Source organism: Terrapene carolina, unplaced genomic scaffold (assembly GCF_002925995.2).
Source record: "Terrapene carolina triunguis isolate 2854851 unplaced genomic scaffold, T_m_triunguis-2.0 Scaffold629, whole genome shotgun sequence".
Taxonomy (NCBI): domain Eukaryota; kingdom Metazoa; phylum Chordata; order Testudines; family Emydidae; genus Terrapene; species Terrapene triunguis.
Genome location: NW_020664980.1, coordinates 6,431,348 through 6,458,835, shown reverse-complemented (window position 1 = coordinate 6,458,835; position 27,488 = coordinate 6,431,348). Strand labels below are relative to the sequence as shown.

The window sequence follows — 27,488 nt, the reverse complement described above, 5'->3', positions numbered from 1 at the left end:
CTCTGCACAATTGTGAGAGTTAATAAAGCATCTGACTTGCTGTACCCAAACAAAAAGTGAGAACTCAGTTTTTCTCCGACACTGGGGAGGTTTCTGTGGGTCGATATGACCCGACCCCAGATGCTCCTTGCAGGGGAAGAAGTAGTCCTGTACTCCCCTACCCCCAGCCCAGCTGGGACGATCAGCTGAGCCTGGTGCAGGGTACAAGCCACCAGCTGGGCAATCCCCAGCCCCACCAGAGTGATTTATCTCTTAGACGGCTGCACCGGGTGCCCGAAACGATGGGACCAGGCTGCTGGGGACGGGTGCATGACTGCTCTTGCGGCTTCCCTTTGCTTCCCCATCAGAAGTCATTTTTCTGCAGGGAAGCAAAGAAATCTGCGGGGAACATGAGTTCTGCATGTGCGCAGTGGTGCAGAATTCCCCCAGGAGTAGACTGGGTCCTTTTCTTAGGAATTAACTTTCAAGGTATGGTCAAAGCTCTTATGGTCCCACTCACTGTAATGTTAGAATCACAATGCTGATTGGGAGCACTGCTGCACAACAGCTCTGACAGCCTGCACCAAAAGTGCTGAATGGAAGAGATGAAGAAGCAAAGAAAAACAAGAAGGAGAATGGCAAAACTAAACGGATAGCAAGAAGGTAAATCAAGATTTGACAATCAATAATAGTGTGGCAGCCTACAAAGGCACTGCAAGATTTAACAATAGATATATAAAACCCTTATTAAACTAGGAACAAGACCCTTTTCCTCCAAGGCGATAGGGATCAGTTGGGTGTCCTTGAGGAAGTCATTATATTCATGACTATTTAACTTCCCCTGTTTCTATCTAAACTGCAAAATTTTGCAAAAAGTACTCCAGTGCACTTACAGTAATGGGTGCAAGGTAAGTTTTAAGATAAAATTTAAGAACTGCCACTTCATGCAAAATAAATACATTTCAATTAATAGTTTTGAATTAAATTAATCTATGTATTTTCTTGATCTTAAAAACAGCATGCTGCAATCTGTTGACCAACACAGTTTCTGTAGCACTCGAAGCAAGTCAGAACGTATAGATTCAAGAATAGCTATAGATGCAAGGGGCCAGCTCCTTGACTCTCCTTAAGCTCCCTTTGTGCTGCTTCAGCAGCTCTAAACAGACTTAAGGCTTGTCTTCACTACCAGGGTAAATTGACCTAAGTTACGCTATTCTATTCCAGCTATGTGAATAACATAGCTGGAATCGATGTAGCTTAGGTCGATTTACCACGATGTCTTCACTGTGTTGTGTCCACAGGAGACACTCTCCCATCAACTTACATTACTCTTCTTGGAGAGATGGAGTTGACGAGAGAGCGCTCTGCCGTCGATTTAGAGTCTTCACTAGATCCGCTAAATCAACACCCACTGCATTGATTGCAGCAGCATCGATCTCCCCGGTAGTGAAGACAAGCCCTTAAAGTTACCCAAAGAGGGTAGCTGATGACTCCTGTAGTGTAGGGGTTGTTCCAGGGTGGGCTGGGGACAGGCAGGGTGTGTGTCAGGGATAGGAACAGGCAGAGTTGGAGTTGTTGGCAGATCAGCTCCTTGAGGGCTATTACCTGCCAGTGTGTGCAAGTGTAGCCCTGAGATGACAGTAACTTGGGCCAGTTCAACATCTAGCATGTCCCAGAATTTGGGGCAGATTGGGGAAGGGGGAAGTACCATAAACAATGCCTACCTCTTCAAGTGCAGTGTTCTGCTCCAGATCTAACCCTATCTCTTTATCTAGAGAGAGAGAGATATTCTAATACTCTAGGAGGCATTCATATAATGTTGCTGTTTGTTCATGTTCTGTTAGAATAAAATGTTCACTGCACTGATTAAACAAAACTACAATAGTGAAGTCTGAAATTACAGCAAAAGTAATTAATAAACCCAAACTTTTTAAATGAAGTCAAGGTGTTTGAGTGAACTACCCTGTGGCTGTGTGAACTCTTCCCCGCACAAATGAAAAGCTGCTTGTGAACTGTACCCTGCAGTTTTTTCCACGGGTATTGGAAATTAGTTGAGCCATATCTGTTCGCTTGGAGGATCAAATGGGTTAGGTTTTAGATTAAATGTGATTATTTCACACAGCTCTGCTTATCTCTTTGCTAGGGAAGCATTACAAGAAATGAAGCACTGAGTTTTATCCACAAGAGAAAGAAAATATCTGGCTGGAAGTTCACCATCTGGTGGGTCTTATTGCTACTATAAAACTATGTATACATATAAAATGAGAACAGTCAGCTGTGGTCATTCATTTGATGTTATAGACACAGGCACAACACCATGGATAGCCAGTTTGAAAGCTCTGTCTACATCCGTTGTTCTAGCAATGATGGGGAAAAAGTCTTAAATTACTTATTTTCAATTGTTTGTGAAATCAATTAAGGGTTTAATGCTATATAGTCAGAGAAATTCTCATAGACAGCAATAATTTTCTGCTCATCTAGAATTCAACAGGGGAGTGTTCTTTTCCTGTTTAACATCCTGGAGACAGAAATAGCCGGGATGAGCGAAACTCCTTTTCAACACTATAGCATGGAGAAATCTAAACCATGTTAACAAAACTTGCAAAAGAGGTAACAAAACTTTCCACTGTTCTCAATCTCCCCTTCCTATCCTCTCCTGACCTCTACTTCTGTCATTAGCATCACACCAACCATCAGAAAGAAATGAAAAAAAGATTCTACAAACAAGGTTAAGGTTCCATAAATTCAAATGTTTCATTTCAAGCTTAGTTCACCTTAATCAAACTTTTTGTGTTCAAAACACAACTCTTCTTTCGCTGGTGTTAGTTTTGTTGCTGAACTTAAAATGTTACCTCTATTACACATGGAAAAAATTTAGTATTCACAAGAAACTAAACTGATTGCCAAAGCCCAATATTATTTTATCTAACATTTTCAGAGTACAAGTTTGTTAAAATAAATTGTTTTCTTCATAGTCACTCAACCAATACAGTATCTTCACATTTTGTGTTTATTGTTTTTAAAAGAAACCCTTAGAACTCCCTAACTTAAACTCTTAAATTGGTTACCATCTTTGCATGATAACTATCTAACTACTGCCCCAAATTAAAAAAAACAGTAAAAGAACTAAAAAAAGAGCTACCGTGGCTTAACAACCATGTAAAGGAAGCAGTGAGAGATAAAAAGGCATCTTTTAAAAAGTGGAAGTCAAATCCTAGAGAGGTAAATAGAAAGGAGCATAAACACTGCCAAATTAAGCGTAAAAATGTAATAAGAAAAGCCAAAAAGGAGTTTGAAGAACACCTAGCCAAAAACTCAAAAGGTAATAACAAAATGTTTTTTTAAGTACATCAGAAGCACGAAGCCTGCTAAACAACCAGTGGGGCCCCAGGACGATCAAGATACAAAAGGAGCACTTAAAGATGATAAAGTCATTGGGGAGAAACTAAATTAATTCTTTGCTTCAGTCTTCACAGCTGAGGATGTTAGGGAGATTCCCAAATCTGAGCCATCCTTTATAGGTGACAAATCTGAGGAATTGTCACAGATTGAAATGTCACTAGAGGAGGTTTTGGAATTAATTGATAAACTTAACACTAACAAGTCACCGGGACTAGATGGCATTCACCCAAGAGTTCTGAAAGAACTCAAATGTGAAATTGCAGAACTATTAACTATGGTTTGTAACCTGTCCTTTAAATCAGTACCCAATGACTGGAAGATAGCTAACGTAACGCCAATATTTAAAAAGAGCTCTAGAGGTGATCCCGGCAATTACAGACCAGTAAGTCTAACGTTGGTACCGCGCAAATTTTAATTGAAACAATAGCAAAGAATAAAATTGTCAGACACATAGAAGAACATAAATTGTTGGGCAAAAGTCAACATGGTTTCTGTAAAGGGAAATCATGTCTTACTAATCTATTAGAGTTCTTTGAAGGGGTCAAACATGTGGACCAGGGGGATCCAGTGGACATAGTATACTTAGATTTTCAGAAAGCCTTTGACAAGGTCCCTCACCAAAGGCTCTTACGCAAATTAAGTTGTCATGGGATAAGAGGGAAGATACTTTCATGGATTGAGAACTGGATAAAAGACAGGTAAACAAAGGATAGGAATAAATGGTAAATTTTCAGAATGGAGACGGGTAACTAGTGATGTTCCCCAAGGGTCAGTCCTAGGACCAATCCTATTAAACTTATAAATAAATGATCTGGAGAAAGGGGTAAACAGTGAGGTGGCAAAGTTTGCAGATGATACTAAACTGCTCAAGATCGTTAAGACCAAAGCAGACAGCGAAGAACTTCAAAAAGATCTCACAAAACTAAGTGATTGGGCAACAAAATGGCAAATGAAATTTAATGTGGATAAAAGTAAAGTAGTGCACATTAGAAAACATAACCCCAACTATACATACAATATGATGGGGGCTAATTTAGCTACAACTAATCAGGAAAGAGATCTTGGAGTCATAGTGGATAGTTCTCTGAAGACGTCCACGCAGTGTGCAGCGGCAGTCGAAAAAGCAAACAGGATGTTAGGAATCATTCAAAAAAGGGATAGAGAATAAATATAAATAAATAAATGGAGATATTCCTATCTCAAGAACTGGAAGGGACCCCGAAAGGTCATTGAGTCCAGTCCCCTGCCTTCACTAGGAGGACCAAGTACTGATTTTGCCCCAGACCCCTAAGTGGCCCCATCAAGGATTGAACTCACAACCCTGGGTTTAGCAAGCCAATGCTCAAACCACTGAGCTATCCCTCCCGCTAATAAGACAGAACACTGCATACAGATGTGGTCTCTGCATCTCAAAAAAGATATACTGGCATTAGAAAAGGTTCAGAGAAGGTTCTCCTCAGGGTCCCATATGAGGAGAGATTAAAGAGGCTAGGACTTTTCAGCTTGGAAAAGAGGAGACTAAGGGGAGATATGATAGAGGTATACAAAATCATGAGTGGTGTGGAGAAAGTGAATAAGGAAAAGTTATCAACTTGATCCCATAATATAAGAACTAGGGGCCACCAAATGAAATTAATGGGCAACAGATTTAAAACAAATAAAAGGAAGTTCTTCTTCACACAGCGCACAGTCAACCCGTGGAACTCCTTGCCTGAGGAGGTTGTGAAGGCTAGGACTATAACAGGGTTTAAAAGAGAACTAGATAAATTCATGGAGGTTAAGTCCATTAATGGCTATTAGCCAGGACGGGTAAGAAATGGTGTCCCTAGCCTCTGTTTGTCAGAGGGTGGAGATGGATGGCAGGAGAGAGATCACTTGATCATTACCTGTTAGGTTCACTCCCTCTGGGGCACCTGGCATTGGTCACTGTCGGTAGACAGGATACTGGGCTGGATGGATCTTTGGTATGACCCAGTATGGCCATTCTTATGTTCTGCCAACATTTTAAATAATGAAAGCAACAGATTCTTTGTAATTTCAACACACTATCCCATACTGTATGAGCATTGTGCACTGACTGATGCATTACACAATACAACGAAATGCTACACCATGAAAATATTATGTAATGTTATATTCATACATCAGTAGAAGTTTATAAAAACAGTGAAAATATTTTTATGGGTTTATGGGTTTAAGTGGGAATGATCCAACTGCCTACAAACTCTGCAAAGAGAACCAGAATCTCTTGATAGACATTTCTATGTTTATAATACCTACAAGAAACTGGCCAACTAAAAATACATACTTAAAGAAGACGTGAACATATCTGATACAAATTAAAATAAAACCCAAATGCGGACATTTTGTTTTCTGCTCACTCTCAACCTTTGTCTGTTACTTGTCTTCCTAGACTGTAAGGCCCAGAACCTCAAAGGTATTTAGGCCCCTAACTCCCAATGAAATCAATGGGAGTTAGGTGCCTAAAAAATCTTTCAGGATCTAGGCTTAAGTGCTTTGCTATATAGTGTCATCCTATATAGGTGCACAGTGCTACAGTTAATACATTGTGGGTTCTACCACAGCACAGAAAAACAATACAAATAATGATTCCAATCATCCCTACCTGTAGGTTAAACTCACAGGAGAGAGGGAGGAAAATAGTTCTATGATGGGGTGGAGTATACTCCCAGTAGGATAAGCCACATGGTACATATCCAAAATGTCAGACCCTTAAGGGAATTACAAGAGGCCTAGGCCTCCAAACCACCATGCCCTCCAGCAGCATGGGTTCTGAGGATAGGACAATACAGACTGAGAATATATTATCTTGTCTGAAGTATCTCTGTAGGGACAGAAGATGTGACACTACTCTGGCCTGCCTATTCGAGCCTGCAAGGTTCCTGGATTCAGATGCCCTCTCTAGGGTCTGGAGCGTCACAGAGGGTCACTTCCATTCAGGAAGGGTGATCTCTACATAGAGAGCCCCCACTCTGCTCGGATCTGACAGGGTAATCTGGGTTGATTAATTAAATTAATAAGTGATTATACAAAAATAGTTTCCATGCTAATGCATTAGCTGAGTGTGGTACTCAATTATTAATTCCTGTGTTATTCTAACATAACTTTTTATTCATCAAACAGATTATTTTAGCAAATTTTAATAACTTAGATGATAAATGTTAATCTACAAACTAGGGCTCTCAAGCGATTAAAAAAATTAATCGCAATTAGTCACCCTGTTAAACAATAACAGAATACCATTTATGTAAATATTTGTGGATGTTTTCCACATTTTCAAATATATTGATTTCAAAAAGCTCAAGGCCTCGGGGACAGAAGTGCAGCTAGCCCCATAACTGAAACACCACACAAATTGACAACACATGATTATTGGTCAAAACACGTACGAGTATATAGATTAATCCATAATGTACTGCTTGGAGCTTATTCTCCTTCCATTCATGCCACGCAATACTGGAACCCTTATAATCTACTACTGAAAATGACTTCATTTTGTCTAGCATGGAGCTGGTAATTTAGTCTGAATATATTTTGAGAATAGAATATGTCATTCACATAGAATAAATATTAATATTCACTCTTGAGGAATGTGTTTAAATTTACGTAAGACCATGCACCTGATGAAGTTCAGGCCCGCTGAAGGAAATGACAAGACTCTAAAGGTCACATAAAAGTGACCTGAAAATGAGGAAGAATGGAGAGGGAGTGCCCCTGCTGCACCATCATCCTGATGTTGAAAGAAAACATGAACATCTCCCCAGACACAAATACACAAAATGCAAAAAACTTTTTCCTGTTTGTTTGTTTTTTAAACCATAAGTTCAGGTCCACTTATTTTCTCCCTGAAGACTATTGATCTCTGAAGAACAAGTAAATTGATATCACGAGTACCAAGCAAATGAACCCTAGATTAAATTAAAGTAAAAGTTATTTTTATTCATACTGTTTAAACATGCTTTTCTTGCTTGATTTTGTTAATGTGAATTAATCCAAAAGTTAAAAAAAAGACAGTTAGAAGAAAATATCTCTTCTCTAAAGATTAAACACTCCTGCCTCTTTGATCAAGTGCCAACAAAGTTCCCGATGCACTTCCTCTGGTCCTCCAAAAAGAATTCAAGGAAAAAACAGGAAAGACAAGATTTGACATTCCTAATATTTCTAAGGTTAGAAAAAAAACCTAGCAGCAGAAAAAAAACCCCATCAAGCTTTTTATGGATAATAAAGATGGAAAAAATGCATACATACAATTCTTTCTTTTTGCAGGTCACATACAAGTCATGTGTTAAGTGGTGTTCAGGGCTGTGCGTCGACTCCTAACTATATTTCACCCTGCATCATAATTCCACTCTTGTTTTTCACAACACCACATTTTTTAACTAATACAAACCTGGACTTTATTTTAGTCTTATAAAAATAAGTGAAAACACGATTGCTAATCTTATACTGCTCTCTCGCTGTCACCACTTCTTATGGAGACAAGGTGGGGGAAGTAATATCTTTTATTGGACCAACTTCTGATGGTGAGAGAGGCAAGCTTTCAAGCCACACAGAGCTCTTCTTCTGGTCTAGGAAAGGTACTCCTAGTGTCACAGCAAATGCAAGGTGGAACAGATTGTTTAGCATAAGTAGTATTTTGCTGTGACGTGGGAGTACCTTTCCCAGACCCGAAGAAGAGCTCTGGGTGGCTCAAAAGCTGGTCTCTCTCACCATCAGAAGTTGGTCTAATAATAGATATTCCTTCACCCATCTCGTTCTCTAATATCCTGGGACTGACACAGCTACAACTACACTGCATACCACTTCCAATGGTCAGTTTCACCTAGCTCATTGCCAAAGGAGGTGGCGGTGAGGGAAGAAAAGCAGGTGAGATGCACAAAGAATAGGAGTGTAAAATAAAGAAAAAAATGCCAGTGTATGCCTATTAGTAAAGATTATTTTTTTAAACAAAACTGCCAAAATGTAATAGCTTTAGATAAAATTCTGCACTGACCTGAAAAATCAGACATGCACCAACACCAAATCTACAGTACTTGCTTAAATTTATTACATGGAAGTGAAAGTGGCACTAATAAAGTACTATTTTACCCTTTTAAATATTAAAAAGGCAAAATGCAGAATGTTACAATACAAATGTTCCCTCCCTGCAAAAAACAAGAAACTTCTGCAATTTTACCTGGTAGATATCCGATAAGCTGCTGCTTCCAGAGTCACTGGCAATGCTACATCCAGACTGGCTGGAAGGGACATGAGTCACCTGTGGATGTGGACTGTCTGTAAGATGCATCTTGGTAAGGTCTGCTGGAAGCTGTGAACAGAAGGAAAAAATAATCTAACATGTATACATCTGATTTGAACACAAGTTACTGAATAAAGCTTTTGCTAAACATTTGATTCAGCCTTCATTTTGTAAGGCAGATTTGGATCAAGCTCACCCAAACCCTAACAGATTTTAGATTTGACATGACAGAATAGGAAGGATCCTATAAACTCAAGGTCAATCTCTTTAAAAACAAACACACAAGATGTACACCTCACCACCATAGAAGAGGCATAAAATGACAAATGGGTTATGCTAGCCGGCTAACCAGTAAATGCAGAGAAAAACTATTACTTTCCAAGTTGCCAAGTGAGGACTGAAGGATTCCTATTTACAAATACATCCATTTTAATAAAGAATAATTTTATACAAAACATTTTTGCTAAGTTTTTGGCTGTTAAATATTTTTTTTTACTATTTTTAATTGAACTAAATATACAAGGAGTGCCATACACATTCCTGATCATTAAAATAGAAGAAGCTCTTCAAATGTAACTGTTTTTTAATGTAGGGTTCAATCTTGCAAACACCTCTGACTGAAATCAGTGGAATTACTCTCAGCAGTAAGCATTTGCAGGATCTGGCCCTCCTGGAGTTCAATGAAATAACTACTGTAATCTATTTTATGCCACTATAATAGCCACGGATACCAGATTTGTTTTAAAAACTCATGTAATTATTTCTCAGCTCATTAGAGAGCCACTATGAAACTTGTGACAGGATTGGGTTTTTTAAGATCCAAGATTCCAAGTCTAGACATATATATATATATATACACACATACACATACATACATACACACACACACACACACACACACACACACACACACACACACACACACTTTCTATATTCTTTGTTAATTCATAAGAATTCTCCCAATGTAACGGGAGTCCTCAGATATGTCCCCCATATTGGTTCTGTGGTTCCATTTTAAAAAAATCTATTGAGTAAAGAAGTGCATTATAATTTGGACTGAAGCAGTCTGTAGAGAACTCCTCCTAGGATCAGGGCCCCATTCTGTTGGGGACTGTAGGCACATATGATGAAAACCAATCCCTGACACAAAGAGATTACAGTCTAAGTAAGAATGAGCAACACATTTATTTACATAGGATAAAATATTTTATACATCCAATTAATTAAAGGGTGGTACGATACAAATGTTACTGATTCAGAGTTATATTTATAAATATTGATAAAAAACTTGTAGCATAAAGAGAAACTGGATCTTCAGCTGTTGGATGGATTTAAAATAATTTGATTTAAAAAGATCATGTAATATATTTACAATGTGCCTGTCATTTACTTTTTGAAATCAGAATTATGATAAAGTAGTGCTAGCAAGTTATCCTACAAATGAGCGGGGGATGGATAGCTCAGTGATTTGAGCATTGGCCTGCTAAACCCAGGGTTGTGAGTTCAATTCTTGAGGGGGCCAGTTAGAGATCTGGGGCAAAAATCTGTCTGGGGATTGGTTCTGCTTTGAGCAGGGGGTTGGACTAGATGACCTCCTGAGGTCCCTTCCAACCCTGATAGTCTATGATTCAAATGAGATTGGAAGAACATTCATGCAAGTCAGCATATTTTTCAGTTTTCCAAATTGCTACGGGAAGCTGCGGGATTTGTGAAACCTGTATTTCCACCTGTCTGTCTTTAATACCACTTAATTTTATGATTGCTTTTAGTCAACTGGATTCATCTTGTAGGTTCTGAAACAGCCAAAACCTGCAGTGCCATAATACTACCTTTTTATTTCAAAATATCTGCATTGCTCTGGTTTCATCACATTATCATTGAAAAGGAGATATTGGAATAAAATAAATTACTGTATATACAGGTTCATAAGCCGAATATTTTTGGTAAAAATATGACGCATCGAAGAGCAGGTCTACACCAAAATTTGATGATTTTAAACTCTATGGAATCATTGAATATCTAAAACATTGTCGTTTTGGCTGGGAACGGCGAACATGGCCATAGGGAGCTGAGGGGCTACATGCCTGCAGACGCTCCAAGTAAACAAAATGTCCTTACCCGCCAGTGGCTTACCCTGATGGGCCAGGAGCCAAAGTTTTCCAACCCCTGAAATATAGGGTCGGCTTATGAAAGGGTCATACAGTTTTTGCTATTTTTACCTATCCATTTTGGGGGGTCAGCTTATAAATGAACGGGCTAATGAACGAGTATATATGGTACTTGCTTCTGCAAATCTATACCTTTCTTTTCACATACAACTGAAAACAGGAACATTTTTCTCAGTTTCAGAAAAACTGAAAAAACATTTTCAAAGAATCCAATTATGATATTCCAGGGTGTGATCCACACCATTGAGGGGCTGTGTCACCCTTGCTCTGCAACCTGGGGTGCCTCACAATGCTTTGCTGCTGTAGCTCCCAACCTGGGCCCCTCACAGCATGCAGGTCCCACCCTGAGTGTCTCTTCTGTATAGCTGCACCCTGCCAGCAGGCTCCAATCACACACTGGTTCCCCCCAAGCCTTGGTTACCACTTGCAGGGTGACCCCACTACACTCCCAGTCCTGAATTTCCCCCCAAAACCTGTGCTCTGTACTGTCCAGTCCTCTCTTGGGCAGTTTAAATATTTTAGGCCCATTGCCCCTCTAAGGGGATCAATATCCAACAGTTTGCTATTTTAAATGGAGTTACCCACACAATTCAGTTTAAACACAACACTGGATTAGTTTTGATTAGACCAGAGAATAAAACAAGTTTTTTTAACAACAAAGATTTTAAGTGAGTACAAGTATAATGCATTAAAGTCAGAAATGATAAGAAAAATAAAGATAAAACTCTTCCTAGTACTAAAACTTAAACTAGACTTTGTTCAAGGTGAATTGCCTTACCACATGTTCCCAGTAACACTGCTAACCAAATTCTCAGGCCAGAATCTGTTCCCAAAATCCAAAGGCTGTTGTCTTCTTGGGTGAAAGAGACACACAGATAGGGAAAGAGAACTTGGAGTGTTTTTGCCTTCATTTTTATAGTTCAGTTACCCTTTGAAATGCATCTTCCTGACGGTTATCCCTAGATTAAGTTCACTGTGCAAGAATACTGCATTGCTGTAGCCCAGACAGGAGGAGATTAAGTAATGTATAGCCAGGTTATCATCTGCAAGTATAAATTGGAGTCTCCTTGCCAACATAAGATGGTAGAAAGCATTACTTCCCGATATTACATGAGAGCTCAGCATCAGTGAGGAAACCAGGACATTCCTAAACTATGGACTGAATGGACCAGTTGTGGGTGCATGCCTTCAAGCAATGAAATTGCACTGTAGCTACTACTTTCTAGAAGGGTTTTCCTCTGCACATAACCCTAGCTCTGTTTTAATTTCAACCAGCTATTCTTCAGCCATGAGCTGATCTCATCCTAGCACTGAGCCATTCTGGTGGCAGTGCTATAGCTGTATGTGGTGGAGGATAAGTGGAGCTGTCTGGCACTTGAGTCCATGTCATCTTACCAGTTCACCCAAGTAGTTGCATGTAGATGTTGAACAGGACCAGAGAAAAAATTAATCTTTGTGGTACAATTAAAAGGCCTGTTGGTGAAGGTGCCATTTTCTCGGCACTACGTTTTGGCTATATCCTTTCAGGAAGAACTTAAATTTCTATTCTAGTGCATTCCTCTGGGACTGTCACCTCTCTTAGGCAGGACAGCAATATCTTATGGTTGACAATATAAAATATCACAATGCAGCACAGGAGAATAAGAATGAACATCTGTTCTCCATCCATTGACAACAGGAGAGCATCCATCTGTTCCACTAAAGCTGTTTATCTCATATACAGTGTATAGTTTTTTTTTTAAAAGTTATCTTGCACTCAATGTTTCATCTGTTTTCAAAGGGTTTGGTAGAAGGAGAGGTATTCTTTATACTTAAGATGGAGATTATTGCCAGAGAATAATTTCAAAATGGAAAAAATATGTAGAGAGAATATGAGAGAGAGAGAGTGTGTGTGTGTATTTTGCACAAGCACAAGCAGTTTAGGTGTTTCAGTGAAAACACCACTAACTTCACAGATTGACAGATTTTTTTTTTTTTTAGAGACACAAGGTGGGTGAGATAATATCTTTTAATGGACCAACTTCTGTTGGTGAGAGAGACAAACTTTCAAGCTTACATAGAGCTCTGCTTCAGGTCTGGGAAAGGCACTAAGAGTGTCACATATAAATACAAGGTGGAACAGATTGTTTAGCATAAGTAGTTAACCCATATTTCAAGGGATCATTCAAGGTGAAATGCCCCATTTATGCCCCTCCAGTCATAAGGGGGGAAAGAAGGAGGGAAAGAGTAAAGCAGTTGGGGTAGGGGGGAGTGTTAGTGGGTTGCAGATTGTTGCAATAAGCCATAAATAGTATCTCTATACAGTCCACAATATTTAGTGTCTGGCAAAGTTATAGGTAAACAATTTTTCACAAAAGCAAAAAAGTCCTCATCCTCAAAGGAAACCTGCATAACACTTTCAAAAGACGAGGCTGGGAGCTTAAATTCATAACTTTGCTAGACACTAAAAATCATGGACTGAATAGAGACACTGGATTTATGGCTTATTACAACAATCCTCTAACATCCTCCCTCCAACTGCCTCCCCCTCTCTCCCCCCCCCATGACTGGAGGGGTGTTAATAGGCCACTTTACCTTGAATGGTTCCCACACTTGTGCACAATAAGAAAAAAATAAATTGTAGGGAGTTTTAAATAATAGTGCTCACTTGCATTTCTACATTTGCACACATTTCATTAGCAGAATGTATATAAATATCCACCCCCCCCCCCAACATCCTGGCTAGATAAGTACCTATCTACATATGCAAAATCCCAGATTTCTGTGTACTTATGTGATAAATGTTCATGTAAAAGTTGACAATATATCTCATTTTAGTCAATGATGACTTGATTTTTCACAGACTCGTACAATCTCAGATATAAAATAGTGTGCTATCATATGTCTGATTTCCTGAAATATCAAATTTTTAAATGTCTAAAGCCTGTATCAACTTTATTGACTTAAACGAAATGAAAATGCAAGAAACCATGACAATGTTATATTGTGTGACAGAGTTTGCAGGCAAAAAAGTAAAAAAATTCAAAAAATGGTTCTCACAGCCACCTACTTCTGTCCTCTAACTGTTAGAAAAATGTACAGTGAGTGATTATACAGTGAAATAATGCATTAACAATTGAAGTACATTCAATGTGCAGTGTTATTAAGCAATTTCCCATCTAAACTAGCTAAACAAAGAAATGTTTTGGCACACAAACCTAGAAATGAAAGCAGTCTGCAAGTCTTCTCACTGAGCATATGTTATTGAAATGTTCTGAAGGTGGCACACATGCTCTTGAGGAATGAAAAACTGGCATCATGTGAAATTCTCTGGACCAACAGCTGAAGCCTGCTAATGAAGCAATGATGGAGGAGGGGAACTGGAGTACAAAGCAGTTCAGAATGTGGCAGGGTTAGTGAAAATAACATGTACCAAATGCTACCCATTGCCACTCCAGAAATACCCACTGAAGGTGAGGACTCCAGAAAGTCCCCTAAGGACTTGGCTTTTACTGTCAATATTACATGGAAGGTGATCAGATACTATGGTGATGGGCAGGATTATAAAAACCTAAGACAGAAGATAGAGGGTAAGAATCATCCACATGATATGCTGGAGCAGTGGAGGAATTCAAAGAGGGAATCAAACTGATGAACTAAGTTAAGAAAGTTATCTCAGTGGCTATGTTTTGTACAGCAATGGAGAACATCAACATGAGTGTTTGGAGTTAGATACGATGATGAGGATGTTACAATAATGAAGGAGAGAGATAAGAGTTGAGACTCTCCTGCCCCTGTACGCTGGGTAAAAGGAGCCAGAACAGCATGAAGGGGCTCTAAAAGCCCAAGATCTGGTTGGGGGAGCATTCCCTATGTGCAGGAGTTGAGAAAGACTGCCACAGGCTGTCTTCTGAGGACCTATATACAAACTCTGGCGTAGAGGTGGTATCATAAGTAGGAAGGTGTGGAGCCCACAGGCAGCTGGTGAGGGATGCCTAAATTATATCAGCAGCCGCTCCCTGGAGCAACCCGTAACTGGGAGGGTGCAAAGGTGGCCTACAGCCACTCTAGCCCTCAGCCAACCTCACTCCTCTAAGCCCTGGTCTACACTACGAGTTTAGGTCGAATTTAGCAGCATTAGATCGATTTAACCCTGCACCCGTCCACACGACAAAGCCATTTTTGTCGACTTAACGGGCTCTTAAAATCGATTTCTGTACTCCTCCCCAACGAGAGGATTAGCGCTGAAATCGACCTTGCTGGGTCGAATTTGGGGTAGTGTGGACGCAATTCGACGGTATTGGCCTCCGGGAGCTATCCCAGAATGCTCCATTGTGACCGCTCTGGACAGCACTCTCAACTCAGGTTCACTGGCCAGGTAGACAGGAAAAGCCCCGCGAACTTTTGGATTTCATTTCCTGTTTGGCCAGCGTGGCGAGCTCAGAGGTGACCGTGCAGATCTCATCAGCAGAGGTAACCATGGAGTCCCAGAATCGCAAAAGAGCTCCAGCATGGACCGAACCAGAGGTAGTGGATCTGATCGCTGTATGGGTAGAGGAATCCATGCTATCAGAACTCCACTCCACCCCAGAGGACTGCCCAAGCAACAGAAAGCTGGCATTCAATACATTTTGAAGTGCAGTGTGGCCTTGTCCCTCCCCCCTCCACCACTCCACCTGGTGCTTCCCTCCTCCCCCCACCCCTCCCAGGCTACCTTGGCAGTTATCCCCCATTTGTGTGACGAATTAATAAAGAATGCATGAATTTGAAACAACAATGACTTTATTGCCTCTGCAAGCGGTGATCAAAGGGGGGAGGGGAGGGTGGTTGGCTTACAGGAAAGTAGAGTGAACCAAGGGGGCGGGTTTTCATCAAAGAGAAACAAACAGAACTTTCACACCGTAGCCTGGCCAGTCATGAAACTGGTTTTCAAAACTTCTCTGATGCGCACCGCGCCCTGCTTTGCTCTTCTAATCGCCCTGGTGTCTGGCTGCGTGTACTCAGCGGCCAGGCGATTTGCCTCAACCTCCCACCCCGCCATAAAGGTCTCCCCCTTACTCTCACAGATAGTGTGGGGCACACAGCAAGCAGTAATAATAATGGGAATGCTGGTTTCACTGAGGTCTAACCGAGTCAGTAAACTGCGCCAGCGTGCTTTTAAACGTCCAAATACACATTCTGCCATCATTCTGCACTTCCTCAGCCTATAGTTGAACTGCTCCTTACTACTGTCCAGGCTTCATGAGCCATGGGAGCAAGGGGTAGGCTGGTGTAGGTGCAACCACGCGGTGCTGCCGGCTGGGAGAGCAGCCTGAGGCAGAAGCCTCCAGCTCACATGATATTCCAGGCAGGACTAAATCTCCATGAGACGAAACTTAAAGAAGAGAATGACCTGGAGTCACTCCCATTTATGTCCAGGCGCCCCTGACCGACCTCACCGAGGTCTGCCAGGAGCACCCATGTCTGCCCAGGCGCCCCTGACTGACCTCACTGAGGTCGGCCAGGAGCACCCAGGAGACGATGACGATGGCTAGCAGTCGTGCTTCATCGTCTGCTGCCGCGAAGGCAAGGAGCTGCTGCTGTGTAGCAATGCAGTACTGCGTCTGCCAGCAGCACCCAGGAGACGGTGAGCTGAGCGGGCTCCATGCTTGTCGTGGTATGTCATCTGCAAGGGTAACCCAGGAAAAAAGGCGAGAAACGATTGTTTGCAGTTGCTTTCACAGAGGGAGGGAGGCCTGACAACATGTACCCAAAACCACCCACAACTATGTTTTTGCCCCATCAGGTATTGGGAGCTCAACCCAGAATTCCAATGGGTGGCGGAGACAGCGGGAACTGTGGGATAGCTACCCACAGTGCAACGCTCCGAAAGTCGACGCTAGCCTTGGTACTGTGGATGCACTCCGCCAACTTAATGCACTTAGTGGTGACACACACAATGGACTGTATAAAATCAATTTCTAAAAAACTGACTTCTATAAAATCATCCTAATTTCGTAGAGTAGACATACCCTAAGATGCACAGAACAGAATCTCACACAAGAGCTGGATGAGGTTTTTGCTGTCTGGACGGAGAAAAGCTAGAGATATTGTGGAGGAGGTGTCACAAAAACAGGCTGATATATGGGGCTGAATGGAGAGAGAGATTTGAGAGTAGTCAGCATAAACAAGACAGTTAAAGCCATAGGAGTAGACAAGCTAACATGAGAAAAGAATTCAGTGGAAGAAAAGAAGAGATGCAGGAATGGAGCCCTGTGAAAATCCAACAGAAAGTGGGAGGGGGAGAAGGCCCCATCAAATGAGAGACTTGTCAATTAAGAAGAGTCAAGAGTTCGCGTTTGCGAACAGGGGCTGCTAACAGGGAGTTTCGCAAGGGAGTTCTCCAGGTGAAGGAGGAGCAATACAGCACCCTTTTGGGGTAAGTGACTGTCTGCAGTGTGTGTTTGTTTGTGTTTGGGGGTTACTTGCTGTGTGCTGAGCTTGTGTTTGGCAGTCTGTTTGTTTGTTTGGTTGTTTGAAGGACCGTGTGCTGTGGCTGACAGTTGGAAGCTGTGAGCTTCAAAGGAAGGTTTGAAACCAGGAAGCCTCTGGTAATTGGCTGAGCCTTACTCAGTGGGCGGGGCATTCATACAGGCCAGGGCTTTATAAAGCAGCGCACAAGCGACCAGGGAGCGTTTGCGAACAGGGGCTGCTAACAGGGAGTTTCGCAAGGGAGTTGGGAAGGGGAGCAGGAAGGGAGCGCAGGTCCCTTGCCGGTTCTATCTGTTTTCCCTTTATTCCCCTTAAAACTTTAAACTTCTTGCTTAAACAACCCTTTCAGCGGACAGGGGGCTGCAGACGGGAGTTTGACAGAGGGAGGCTTACGATGGTTAGGAAGACCCGCAACACCTGTGCCAGCACTGCTTCTGTCTCCTCCACCTGCGCCTGTAGCCAGACAGAGCGCCTGAGCATGGATGCTTCTACCCAGATCCTGGTGTGGTATTGCAGAGACTGTAACTTGCAATTTCCACTTACTGATATCCAGGCTGAGGGGACCATCCAATGTGAAAGGTGCCTGCTGGTGGAATCTCTCAGGCAGCAGGTGGGAGAGCTACAGGAGGAGGTGGCTAGGTTGAGAGGCATCCGAATCCACGAGCAATTCCTGGACAGTGTCCATGTGGAGACAGCTGAGGTAGCTGTCCCAGGACACAGGACTGCTGATACACCACTGGTGGAGGAGGAGATGGCTCAGGGTGGACACTGGCAGCTGGTTACTTCTGGCAGCAGGCAGTGCTCCACCCCTGCTCCGAACCCTCCCGCTGTGGTAATAGGTAACCGTTATGCTCTTCTTGATACAGGAAAGAAGGCATCACCCCCTACAGTAAAGGAGGAGAAGCCTCGTACCCCTAAGGCTGGGAGGTCTGCTGCCACCACTGCGAATAGGAAACGTAGGGTAGTGGTGGTCGGAGACTCTCTGCTGAGGGGGACGGAGGCGCCCATCTGTCGCCCTGACATTTCATCTCGGGAGGTATGCTGCCTGCCGGGAGCCCGTATCCGAGACGTTACGGAGGCATTGTCGAGGATTATCCAGCCCTCTGACTACTACCCCATGCTACTCATCCATGTGGGCACAAATGATACTGCGCGGTGTGACACTGAGTGGATCAAGAGTGACTACAGGGCTCTGGGAGTACGGGTGAAGGAGTTTGGAGCGCAGGTGGTATTCTCTTCGATTCTTCCTGTCAAAGGTAGGGGCCCGGGCAGAGACAGATGCATCATGGAGGTGAATGCCTGGCTGCGAAGGTGGTGTCGCCAGGAGGGCTTTGGCTTCCTAGACCACGGGATGCTACTTGAGGAAGGACTGCTAGGCAGAGATGGTGTTCACCTTTCGAGGAGGGGAAAGACCCTATTTGGACACAGACTGGCTAACCTAGTGAGGAGGGCTTTAAACTAGGTTCGACGGGGACAGGTGAGCAAAGCCCGCAGGTAAGTGGGGAACATGGAGACCTGGGAGATGGGTCGGAGACGAGAGGGAGTGTGGGCTATATTGGCAGAGAGAAAGGAGGGTCAGGACAAAACCGGGAGGAAAGATCAAACCAGTATCTTAGATGCCTATATACAAATGCGAGAAGTATGGGTAATAAGCAGGAAGAACTGGAAGTGCTTATAAATAAATACAACTATGACATTGTTGGCATCACTGAAACTTGGTGGGATAATACACATGATTGGAATGTTGGTGTGGATGGATACAGCTTGCTCAGGAAGGATAGACAGGGGAAAAAGGGAGGAGGTGTTGCCTTATATATTAAAAATGTACACACTTGGACTGAGGTAGAGATGGACATAGGAGACGGAAGTGTTGAGAGTCTCTGGGTTAGGCTAAAAGGGGTAAAAAACAAGGGTGATGTCATGCTAGGAGTCTACTACAGGCCACCTAACCAGGTGGAAGAGGTGGATGAGGCTTTTTTTAAACAACTAACAAAATCATCCAAAGCCCAAGATTTGGTGGTGATGGGGGACTTCAACTATCCGGATATATGTTGGGAAAATAACACAGCGGGGCACAGACTATCCAACAAATTCTTGGACTGCATTGCAGACAACTTTTTATTTCAGAAGGTTGAAAAAGCTACTAGGGGTGAAGCTGTTCTAGACTTGATTTTAACAAATAGGGAGGAACTCGTTGAGAATTTGAAAGTAGAAGGCAGCTTGGGTGAAAGTGATCATGAAATCATAGAGTTTGCAATTCTAAGGAAGGGTAGAAGGGAGAACAGCAAAATAGAGACAATGGATTTCAGGAAGGCGGATTTTGGTAAGCTCAGAGAGCTGATAGGTAAGGTCCCATGGGAATCAAGACTGAGGGGAAAAACAACTGAGGAGAGCTGGCAGTTTTTCAAAGGGACACTATTAAGGGCCCAAAAGCAAGCTATTCCGCTGGTTAGGAAAGATAGAAAATGTGGCAAAAGACCACCTTGGCTTAACCACGAGATCTTGCATGATCTAAAATTTAAAAAGGAGTCATATAAAAAATGGAAACTAGGACAGATTACAAAGGATGAATATAGGCAAACAACACAGGAATGCAGGGGCAAGATTAGAAAGGCAAAGGCACAAAATGAGCTCAAACTAGCTAAGGGAATAAAGGGGAACAAGAAGACTTTTTATCAATACATTAGAAGCAAGAGGAAGACCAAAGACAGGGTAGGCCCACTGCTTAGTGAAGAGGGAGAAACAGTAACAGGAAACTTGGAAATGGCAGAGATGCTTAATGACTTCTTTGTTTCGGTCTTCACCGAGAAGTCTGAAGGAATGCCTATCCTAGTGAATGCTAATGGGAAGGGGGTAGGTTTAGCAGATAAAATAAAAAAAGAACAAGTTAAAAATCACTTAGAAAAGTTAGATGCCTGCAAGTCACCAGGGCCTGATGAAATGCATCCTAGAATACTCAAGGAGCTAATAGAGGAGGTATCTGAGCCTCTAGCTATTATCTTTGGAAAATCATGGGAGACGGGAGAGATTCCAGAAGACTGGAAAAGGGCAAATATAGTGCCCATCTATAAAAAGGGAAATAAAAACAACCCAGGAAACTACAGACCAGTTAGTTTAACTTCTGTGCCAGGGAAGATAATGGAGCAAGTAATTAAGGAAATCATCTGCAAACACTTGGAAGGTGGTAAGGTGATAGGGAACAGCCAGCATGGATTTGTAAAGAACAAATCATGTCAAACCAATCTGATAGCTTTCTTCGATAGGATAACGAGTCTTGTGGATAAGGGAGAAGCTGTGGATGTGGTATACCTAGACTTTAGTAAGGCATTTGATACGGTCTCGCATGATATTCTTATCGACAAACTAGGCAAATACAATTTAGATGGGGCTACTATAAGGTGGGTGCATAACTGGCTGGATAACCGTACTCAGAGAGTTGTTATTAATGGTTCCCAATCCTGCTGGAAAGGCATAACGAGTGGGGTTCCGCAGGGGTCTGTTTTGGGACCGGCTCTGTTCAATATCTTCATTAACGACTTAGATATTGGTATAGAAAGTACGATTATTAAGTTTGCGGATGATACCAAACTGGGAGGGATTGCAACTGCTTTGGAGGACAGGGTCATAATTCAAAATGATCTGGACAAATTGGAGAAATGGTCTGAGTTAAACAGGATGAAGTTTAACAAAGACAAATGCAAAGTGCTCCACTTAGGAAGAAAAAATCAGTTTCACACATACAGAATGGGAAGAGACTGTCTAGGAAGGAGTACGGCAGAAAGGGATCTAGGGGTTATAGTGGACCACAAGCTAAATATGAGTCAACAGTGTGATGCTGTTGCAAAAAAAGCAAACGTGATTCTGGGATGTATTAACAGGTGTGTTGTGAGCAAGACACGAGAAGTCATTCTTCCGCTCTACTCTGCTCTGGTTAGGCCTCAGCTGGAGTATTGTGTCCAGTTCTGGGCACCGCATTTCAAGAAAGATGTGGAGAAATTGGAAAGGGTCCAGAGAAGAGCAACAAGAATGATTAAAGGTCTTGAGAACATGACCTATGAAGCAAGGCTGAAAGAATTGGGTTTGTTTAGTTTGGAAAAGAGAAGACTGAGAGGGGACATGATAGCAGTTTTCAGGTATCTAAAAGGGTGTCATAAGGAGGAGGGAGAAAACTTGTTCACCTTAGCCTCTGAGGATAGAACAAGAAGCAATGGGCTTAAACTGCAGCAAGGGAGGTCTAGGTTGGACATTAGGAAAAAGTTCCTAACTGTCAGGGTGGTTAAACACTGGAATAAATTGCCTAGGGAGGTTGTGGAATCTCCATCTCTGGAGATATTTAAGAGTAGGTTAGATAAATGTCTATCAGGGATGGTCTAGACAGTATTTGGTCCTGCCATGCGGGCAGGGGACTGGACTCGATGACCTCTCGAGGTCCCTTCCAGTCCTAGAATCTATGAATCTATGAATCTATGAAAGCATTTGAGAACTTAACTGGATCAATATATGGGGAACTAGAGTACAATTCTGTCCTACACCTGTAGCAGGCAGAATTCAAAACTCTCATCTCAGATGGTGGCTGGTGGGGAGCTAAGGTGGCATTAAGCCACCTTTGTGACCTCTCAATCCTCCAGGATCTGCAGAGGCTTCCATCAAAACAAACTGTCCTGAAGGTCTGTCTAAGTTACATCAGCCTCACTGACTTCCTGGAATCATCACAGCATTGTGAGCTGCACTTCTGCCTCCGACACGTCCCTTCCACCTACCAGCCCTGCCTGCGCATGCCCCCTACACCAAGGCTTGGAACAGAGTTCTCAGAGTGCAGCCCTCCAGCTGTCTTGAGTAGTGCCTGAGCCAGAGGATCCTTCTGCAGCCAGACATTGAGCTTTTATGAGGAGGATCACACCACTCTTGTTTAGGAGGTAGTAAATCACACCGTTTAGAACAAAAGAAGAACTCTTCCCTTTTACATAAGGAATTTCCCTGCTCTTCAGTTAACTTGTGCCTCTCTTATTGAATACAAACATTTTAGTCTTATTTCCCCTACTAAGATCACAACTGGCTTCAAAATCTCCTAAACAGGTACAAGGTAAGAGATCTATGCAGCTAAATATTTTGTGTATAAGATGCAGAGCAATTTCACATTTTAATTGTATTCTCCATCTCTACACTTGAGCAGCAAGACTTGGATTCCCCATGAAGGCATGTTCAATATAGGAATGTTTTATATATTTTCCAGCAAGTAAAGTCAGCTATTACTATGTGTGTAATGAGCCATTCTTTCAGCAGCTTAATTGGTGAAGTCAGAAAATTCTGAAAAACATGCCATTACTGATGGAAACACTGCTACAGATGAAGGGTTCATTTATTTACATAAGTAATTAGGCTAAGCATTTCCTTTAAAAGTTCTCTATATTTTAAAGGTGAGTGAATTTAATGCTAGTGAAAGTGACTAACAGCACCAGCTACAGATATGCAGGATACAAGCAGGTGGTATACAGGCTTCCACAATGATAATCTGCTAATTGTGCCAAGTAGTAATTAAAACCTAAGGGTTGTGATGGATTCTCCATCACTGCCAATTTTAAATCAAGATTGGATGTTTTTCTCAAAAATATGCTCTCGTTCAAACAGGAATTGTTTTGGGGAAGTTCTATGGGTAGAGTTATGCAGGAGGTTAGATTAGATGATCACAAGTGGTCCCTTTTGACCTTAGAATCTATGAACACATGGATTCTTCAAGCTTTATTTTATATAGTGTATAACAGAGGTGCAGCTAGGCATGTATATTACATACAGAAAATCATTGCTCAGACTATATTTTTCTCCATAGACATGGCTACAGCACCTGAGCATAGCAGGTGAAGATAAATACAATAAAAAAAATTAAGCTTATAGAAAGAAAAATCCCAAAATGATTCTTGCATATATAGAGCTTATGTTTTTACACAGACACACACAAAAACATGGCAACATGTGACGATGCATTTGGATCTTTTAAGACACTACCCCCACAAAATGAAAATGAAATCTTGTGTACTGTGGTGTAAACTTATCTTCACCCATGAGCTACAAGGAAAATGCTTACCTATCATTGGGAGAGGGAAAAAAAGCATGGGCAAAGTACTGAATAAAACACTGTAAAATCTATAAAATGTGTACTGTAATCAAGATAGATTTGGGGTACAACTGCTATACACTCTATAAAATTCAATACTCAATCCTACTTGATAGATTTTGTAATTATCCATACAAAATTCTTGTGTTTCAATTAAAGATTTTAGTTATTGTTAACTACATGACTTAAATCACGATCAACTATACAAAAGTATGCCCCTGTAATACGAAGGGTCTGAAAAACCAAAATATCTAGGAACAGAATGAGGTAAGCCCAGAGTTTAGATAGTTTTTCAGGTCAGAACTGTGGTCAATAATACTCACATAAGTTTACTTTCCCTTTAGTTTTTCAACAAGGTATAATTCCAAAAGAAGAAGGAAAATTCCCTCCAAGCTATTTTCTCAAACAGGGACATTTGTTACAGCAAATTAGGACATCTTAGTCCAACAAATGACTACCAATTTTTAAAACTGGTATCCCCCTGCCTGATAGTAAGGGCAAAGTTGTTGATGTTATGGGTTCTTATGTAGATACCTATTAGAGACTTTTTGGGGGGAAATTACTGACCCAAAAACCTAACTTTCTGTTGTGTCAAAGCTTTTTTAGGGAATTGTTTAGGCCATTACAGATCCAACATTTTATGGGAGCCATGCAAACCAAATCCAGACCTTAAAAGTCCCTAGGAAATTTAATATTTCTTATAGTACCACAGACTCTAAATGACAAATATTTCTGGTCTGCTAAGTTTTTACATAAATATTTATGCAGTTGTGAAGACATAAGTGCAAAATTTAGCTTCCTAAAATATTCAGCACTAAACAAAGGCCTTGAGAAAAAAAAAAGATAGTTTATTGTAAAAGTGCTGACAGACTTAACCATAACCTCAAACAAACAAACTACCACTCTATTCCATAAGAACGCAATACAGCATAGTGATGTGCAGCAGAAAAGAATCTATTGAACAGACTTGATTTTGTTCAATCTTTAGACAGCTTTTTACATGATAAATCAGATGCAATATGCTTTCCACATTATAGGAAAGTGGACATTCATGGCTCCTCCACGAAAACAACTTACTTCTATCTTATCTCAAGGCTCAGATATTTTATGGCATTGTGGCCATTTGCTCAGTATATGAAGCGAGGCTTCCATCTAAATTATTCATTTAACCATATGTGCTACTCAACTACCACCACTAATATAAAAGCAAACATTTGTCATTAATGAAAGGAGAGAAACCATTAAAGACTAACAATATTTCTCTAATGTGAGCTTTTCAAAGATGAAATACTATTTTGGTTTCTGAATTGGACATCAGATGATTTTAAAGAAATAAAATGCAAGTTATTTATTCCAAGAATTTTTTTAAAAAATCACACAGTGAGATTTATATAATAGAAATTATTAAAGAATATTTTCCAATGGGCCTTGATTTCTCTAAAGTATTTTTTAGAGAACTCGTTAATAAAAAGGTCAACATTTAAAAAAAGTTACCTATCTGAAACTGTTGTTCTTTGAGATGTGATGCAGTCACGTGTATTTTATATGAGTGTGCACACCCTGCACACCACAGCTGGAGAACTTTGCCTAGTCGTCACCCTGCAGCCCTAGTCCCTCCCCTGGCTGTATAAGGGTGGCACAACTCTGACCTGCTAAGTTCCTTCGCACCAAATGTCAGAAGTGCAGACTCAATGCAGAGGGGATGGAGGGCAGATCATGGAATACGTCTGCATCACATCTCGAAGAACAACAGTTACAGGTAGGTAACTGTTCTTTCTTCTTCAAATAGATGATGCTGTGTCTTCTATGTGGATGATTCAAAAGCAGTACTTGCACAAGATGGGGCTCCGAGTCTATTTAAAAGAGGACTGCAGGACTGCCTTCCTAAAGTTTGCATCTGATCTGGATGCAACTGTAGTGGCATAGCAGTTTGAAAATATGCACAGAGGACCACGGGGCTGCCCTACAAGTGTCCAATACAGAAATGTCATTTAGAAATACTGTTGACGTCGCCTGAGCTCTCAGGGAATGAGCTTGTCCCCCCATAAGGAGGCATACCCTGGGCTATTTCGTATGCTTTCATGATACAAGGTGTTATCCACCAGGAGATTGTCTGTGAAGAGATTGCTTGACCCTTCATTTGGTCTGCAAATGAAACAGACACAGTAAGGAACGGAAAGGTTTAGTTCTGTCCAGATAAAACGTTAGACATCACCTGACATCCAAAATGTGGAGACGCTGCTCCACCGGGCTTGAATGTGGCTTAGGAAGAACACCAATAGATATATAACTTGGTTCAAATGAAGCTGGGAAACGACCCTAGATAAAAACTTAGAGTGCAGCAGAACTTTAGAAAATTGCATGTAGGAAGGCTCCTCCATCTGATGTATTTTTTGAGATTGCAGAGGTTGAGGATAGGTCTCATCCCTCTCTTGGGCTTGGAAACCAGGAAATACTGGGAGTAGAATCCCTGTCCCTGATGCTGCAGTAGGACTATCTCTAGAGCCCGATGGCCTGTTTGAGAAGCAGTGTCTCACGAGGGGGGTCCCTGAAGAGAGACAAGGGAATGGGATGTGCAAGGGAGAGGAAGTGTATGGTTGAATATCCATAGCTCCCATTAAGGTCAATGATAGAAGGTACTGGGTACCTCTGAAAAGTCAGGCAATTAACTTCAGGCGTAAGTAGGAAAAACTTCAACTCTTAGTGAAAGAAACTTCAAAGTATCACTCCCTCTGAAGCTTGTAGACACTGAAGGTGTTAGGGATACACTAATGTACTTTTCCTTGTGTTACAAAAGAAGCACAGTGTAGCAGATACATGGAAATAGACAGCGACTGTAGCCTTTTTAAGTGTTACATATGACAAGAATAATACAGAAAATTAATTCTGTTGAAGGCTCATAGTAAAATTAGTGAATCAGTGTGGCTTCCCTCATGTAGTTTACGTTCCCAGAAACCCTCAATGGTATTATAGCGTTATTATTGTCTGTAAAGTTGGATGCACATAAATCTGTTTTGTGTGCATTATATGCTTCTGTTTACAATAGCAATGTCTTTAGAAATTTCCAGTTAACAATTTAACAAAGCAATGGCGAATCTGTGCTAAGTCTATTATAAACAAAACTGTCATTGATCCTTAACAACTTGATCCTTTTGCCCAGTGGTTTCAACCTGTGGTCCGCGGGCCCCTGGGGGTCCACAGACTATGTCTAAGGGGTCCACGAAAGATGGTTATCATAGAACAGTGGTTTTCAACCTGGGGTCCGCAGACTAAGACTAAGATTTCCAAAGGGATCTGCACCTCTATTCAAAAAATTTTAGGGGTCCACAAATGAGCAACAGCAGGGACGGGGAGCTGCTTGCAGGGAGAGCCAAGCCGCCCAAGATGAGCACCCCCCATGCCATGGACCTCAACATTTTTACGATGGACACGTTGCCAACCCCTGTGGCCTCTTAATTCCCCTTTGTGCCTCTGAAAATTTCCCTTAAATCTCTGGCCTCCCTGCTGAGACCAGTGACAAAGGTCCCAATTATTATGTTTTGGGATTTGTTTTTGTGAAATGCACCTGTGCTCAGACTATATAATAGCTAACAGTCACTACTAACTTGGGCCATATTTTAAATAAATAGGGTAAAACTAATAGCGAGCTATCTTGTCCTCACCAATGAGGAAGTCTTAGGGCTTGTTTACACAGGGAAATTTCCCAGAATAGGTATTCTGGGATAAACCTCCTGTATGTGCGTTCTATGCTGGAATAAAAGTGGAATATTTTATTCTGGAATAATTACAACATAGAATAGTTATTCTGCTATAGTGATTCCAGGAAGTTTCCTAGCACAGACATAGCCTTATCGTTTACAATTGTAAGGAAACACCTGACTTAAATCTCAGGGGATACAGTGCTGCAGAAGCACTAGGCAGCTGCTGGGGGAAGAGAGTGCCTTCCCATCACCCAACAGTGATTTCTCTGCTTGGGGGTGTTATTTTGTTTTACCATTAGGTTTCTATATTTTATTTTGGTTTATCCTTTTATGTTTAATACCGGAGATGCCCCTACAATGTTCTAACTTCTTTTTATACTCCTGGCATCCTCAGGGCTCCACATCATAGCTTTAGG

At 41.5% G+C, this 27,488-nt stretch overlaps 1 protein-coding gene across 2 annotated transcripts in view; it reads right to left on the bottom strand.

The window, feature by feature from the left end:
* The window catches only part of RAPGEF6 (Rap guanine nucleotide exchange factor 6), a 241,511-nt gene that overhangs the window by 83,174 nt on the left and 130,849 nt on the right, over positions 1 to 27,488 (bottom strand). For both annotated transcript variants that reach the window (XM_024213334.2, XM_024213333.2), the window contains one exon: positions 8,579 to 8,710. In XM_024213334.2, the coding sequence (XP_024069102.1) occupies positions 8,579 to 8,710 (132 nt within the window). The remainder of the gene's footprint in view (positions 1 to 8,578; positions 8,711 to 27,488) is intronic.